The following is a 5,000-nucleotide window of genomic DNA, read 5'->3' as shown; positions in this document are numbered from 1 at the left end:
AAAGTAACCTTAGTTTATTCACTCAGCTAAATCATAAAAATTGTCAGAAAGAATAACAAGAATACTAATTTTTTTAATACTTATAGTTTCAACCAGAATTTTTTGCTCTATTCAAATATTTAACTTGCAAAGAAACCATCTTTGTTATGATTTATCGTATTGCCTAATGGATGTAAAAGCTAGGACCTTTTTGAATTATGTATTAATCCTTGATAGATGAATTCCTTTGAAAAGAGTCCGGGGACAAAGAATGGCCTTCATAGACACAAATTGAAAGAATGATGTAACAGTAAAGGCCACAAAGAAATACAAGAAGAAGGTGTAAGAAGTTAAATTTAAAAAAATAAAGGGAATTAATTACATGATTTTGATAAAAAATTGTATTTAACAAAATTATGAATTTTATTTTGTGTTTTAATTAACAATATGTTATAAAAAATGTAAATTTCTTTGATATATAATTTAAAGTTGTTTTGTCTTCCCTCTCCTTTGTCCACAATATTTCCTAAACTTCAATGTCACACTTGCCTATATCCCCATTTAAGATTCTTATTCTCAGCATTGTTGTTCCAGCATTTCCTCAACCTTACAATCAAAAACCCTGATCTCCTCAATCCCCAGGGCTTCATCCTGAATACACCAGTGTCAGTGGCTTTCTTAAAAAGAAAAAATTGCCTTCAAGACAAAATATGATTTCTATATGGTTGTTATGTAATTTTTTTGTACCAAGTATGTATTCTTTCAGTTCGGGTTCTTTGTCATTCCCTCCCCTTGTTCCCCTTGTTCCTCTTTGTCTCCTTGTCCTTCTTCTTCACCTCCTTTGTCTTTTTTCTCCCCTTCTTGTCTTTCCCCTTTCTCTTTCTCCTTCCACTTCCTCTTCTCCTTCCTTCCCTCCCCTTTTCCCCTTCCCTTCTCTTTTCCCTTCCTTCCCCTTCCCTTCCCCTTCCCTTCCTTTTTTTTATCTTCCTTTCCTCTTTCCTTTCCCTTTTCCTTTCCCTCCCCCCTTTCTCTTTCTCTTCCTTTCCTCTCATTTTCCTTCTTCCCCTCTTTTTTTTCCTACCTTCCCTTTTTCGTTTTCCCCTCTCCTTCCTTCCTTCCCCCATTTTTCCCCTCTCCTTTTTTCTTTTCCCTTCTTCTCTTCCCCTTCCCTTCTTCTTCCTTTCCTTTTTTCTTACCTTTCCTCTTCCCTTTCCTTTCCTTACCTCTACTCTTTCTCTTTCTCTTCCTTTCTCTTTTCTCTCCTCTTTCTCCTTTTCCCCCCATTTCCTTCTCATTCCTTACTCTCTTCTTTCCCTTCTTCCTCTCCTCCTTCTCTTTCCCTTCTTCTTACTTTCCTTTCACCTTCCCCCTTTCCCCTCCCTCCTTTTCCTCTCTCTTCCCCCTCCCTCTCCCCCTTCCTCCCTTCCTCTTCCCCCTCTCCTCCTCTCTCCCCTCCTCTCTCTCTCTCTCTCTTTCTCTCTCTTTTTCTCTCTTCTCTTTTTCCTCCTCTCTCTCTCTACTCTCTTTTCTCACTCTCTCTCTCTCTCTCTCTCTCTCCTCTCTCTCTCTCTCTCTCTCTCTCTTTTTTTTTCCTTCTTTTTTTCCTCTCTTTCTTTCTCTTTTCTCTTTTGCTTTTCTCTTTCTTCTTTTTTTTCCTTTCTTTTTTTCTTTTTCTTTCCTCTTTCTCTTTCTCTTTCTCTTTTCTCTTCTCTCTCTCTCTCTCTTTTCTCTCCTCTCTCTCTCTCTCTCTCCTCTTTCCTCTCTCTCTCATCTCTCCTCTCCTCTCTCCTCTCTCGCCTCTCTCTCTCTCTCTCACTCTCACTCTCACTCTCACTCTCACTCTCACTCTCACTCTCCTCTCTCTCTCTTTCTCTTTCTTTCTCTCTTGCTTTCTCTTACTTTCTCTCTTTTCCTCTGTCTCCCCCTCTCCCCCTTTCCCTCTCCCTCTCAATTATGAAAAAAATGTATTTGTAATTTTACCATTAGTGTATTTTCCTATGAAAAGGAGATATCTTTTTTGAGTCTTAAGAAGAAAAAAGAAAGGATAGATGTTCTATTTCTTGTTCATTTTAGCAATTTATCCCAGTCTGCTTTTCAAACATTGCAAATGTTAATGATCCTCATCAGGCGAACGCACCACAAGTTTCCTCCAATGTCATCATACCAGCGAATGCTTGTTCACCGGTGTGCTGCATTTTTTGGACTTGAGCATAATGTAGACCAAGCTGGAACTGCTGTCATAGTCAACAAAACGCGGAACACACGCCTTCCTGAGACGCGGTTCAGAGACCACTGCCGTGATGATCTCTTAGTGCCAGATGAGCCTAAGAGGTCCATACTTAAAAGAGACTCATCATCCTTTGATGATGGGTCTAACTATAAGGTAAGTTTATGTCACGTTTACTTATTTTTTTCTTAAGTTTATTTGTATTATTTGGAACACGTCCTTACCAAATGGTTTTACTTTTGTGCAAATTCAAATTGGATTAACCCCTAAAGGACAGCAAAACTGCATATGTTTGGTATACTTTAATATGAAATTATTTGAGCTTATAGAAATTGTTAGTACAGATAATATGGATATTTTTAAAATGTTGTGTTTTGTCTTGTACAATGTATAAATATGCCTGGGAACATTTACTTTATTTTGTTTTTTAGGGGTTAAGGAATATATAGAATATATGAAGTACTTGTGCTAAAAACATAGAGAACTGTGATATAATTATCAAGTGTTATTACAAATACTATTAGGATTATAACCTTTATTTTTAGTTTCATAAAGCTGTTAATTAAGCCAATGAGAATGATTACAGTGCCATATTTTTAGCATAGCCATTTACCTTAGTGTAGAAGATGGGAAGTAAAGAGAAAAGGCAAGAGAGAAATATAGAGAGCATTTTCCTTACATTTTAAATATTAGAAAACTTATTGCTCTATCAGTGAATGTTGGTATGTCACCTATAGGTGTAAGATTTTTTTTTGTTATATAATTCATTTCAGTACTCAAGTTACTCTAAAAAGAAAAATCAGTACTCACAGTTGCACAAAAAATTAATGTAAGTATTCATTCATTTCTCAGTAAAAAAAATATATATATAAATAAATAAATAAAATCTTTGCATTATCAGGACTCAGTTAAACAAAAGTAATTGTTTTGACTGTCTGTATTCAGTTGCACACAAAATATATTCTTGGGTGATTAGGACAGTTTCAGTCAGACAAAAGTTATTCTCTCTTACCGTATTCTCCAACATAGAAAAATATTATTTATTTATCTACCGTTACGTAGAATCGCAATTTTTATATCACTCTTATGTATTATTCTATGGACTTTCCTGGTAGAGTTGTCACCTTATGATAGGAAATGTATTTTGGAAGGTGACTTATTTATCATATACTTTCCTTTTGATAAAGTTTTATAATAATAAAAAAAAAAAAATTATCAGCTTCCAGTGCCAATTTCACAATTCTTATCCCATGATTTCTCAGCCTCTTGCATCTCTGCTTGTGGAATGACTGGTTTTCTTTTGACAGTTTTAGAAATAGTCTTCTTCTAGATAATCACTCGAGTCTTGTCTTTGCTAACTCTAACATTGAGAATTGTGATCCTTCCTTTTATTCTCCATCCAGGTACCCTCTTATTTGGATATCTCAATATTTTTTTATTATGTATTATATATATATATATATATATCATATATATCTATATATATATATATAGACATATACAATTTATATATATAAATATTGTTATATATATATATATATATATATATATATATACTATATATATATATAATATATTATATATATATATATTATATACATATACCATATACATATATATATATATTATATTATATATATATATTTATTATATCTATCTATATATACTATATTATATATATATATATATTATATATACTATTATATATATATCTATATTATATATATAATATATAAAACATACACATGATATGTCTCTATAATATTTTATATACACATGTATAATGTTCTGTGTGAGGTATATATATACATTATGTATATGGTATATATATGTTGTGTGTGTGTCTTTTGTATGTATGTATTATGTATGGGATGTATTATTATGTATGTTTGTGTTGTATGGGGACAGTTCAAACGGAAATTTGCAGTGGGAAGTCTACAGTTTATGTATTTTTGTACATATTTATGATTTCTTTATGCTAAAGACCTATGCATTTCTCAGACATATATATATATTATATATATATATATATATATATAATATATATATATATATATATATATTATATTATATTATTATTTGTAATATAAAATTTTGGAAATATACATTGTATTATTTGTATATTATATTGTTTTATATTGTAATATATATTTGTATATATTATATTGTATATTATATTTTATTATTTATTATATATTTATATTATTATTTAATTTTTATCTATATATATATATTCATATTAATTTATATTTTATATTTTTTTTATTTTTTTTTTTTTTGTGTTTTTTGTTTTTTTTTTTGTGTTTTTTTTTTGTGTTTTTTTTTGTGTTATTTTTTTTGTGTTTTTGTTTTTGTGTTTTTGTTTTGTGTGTATGTGTATGTGTATGTGTATGTGTTGTTGTGTGTGTGTGTGTGTGTGTGTGTGTGTGTTGTGTGTGTGTGTGTGTGTGTGTGTGTGTGTGTGTGTGTGTGTGTGTGTGTGTGTGTGTGTGTGTGTTTAGTATATATATATATATTTTTTCTCTCTCTTTTTTTTTTTTACAAAGCATTTGCCATATGCACCTTCTTACCAATTCATTTGAAAGGATTGCTGTTAGTATTTACGTTTTTATTTTATTTTTATTATTATTTGTAGTTTCAAGGAACCAGTGTCGCTCCCTGATTGTTTGTTATACTTGTTATACATCTGTTTTCAGTGGCATTTATAGAACAAAACATGATATGTGATATTCATATGCTGTATGTAATTTGCAAATATTGTCTGTAATTCATTGTCATCATTATCATCTCTTCA

The 5,000-nt window shown here is 31.0% G+C and overlaps 1 protein-coding gene across 1 annotated transcript in view; it reads left to right on the top strand.

Moving 5' to 3' along the window:
- LOC119579600 (protein encore-like) overlaps positions 1–5,000 on the top strand; it is a 123,885-nt gene that overhangs the window by 85,452 nt on the left and 33,433 nt on the right. Inside the window, 2 exon segments of the mRNA XM_037927522.1 lie at positions 560–644; positions 2,107–2,362. Coding sequence (XP_037783450.1) covers positions 560–644; positions 2,107–2,362 — 341 coding nt within the window.

The sequence above is a fragment of the Penaeus monodon genome, chromosome 12, assembly GCF_015228065.2.
Source record: "Penaeus monodon isolate SGIC_2016 chromosome 12, NSTDA_Pmon_1, whole genome shotgun sequence".
Classification (NCBI taxonomy): Eukaryota; Metazoa; Arthropoda; class Malacostraca; order Decapoda; family Penaeidae; genus Penaeus; species Penaeus monodon.
Note: the sequence above shows the minus strand (reverse complement) of the source record. Positions and strands in the feature narration are given on the sequence as shown.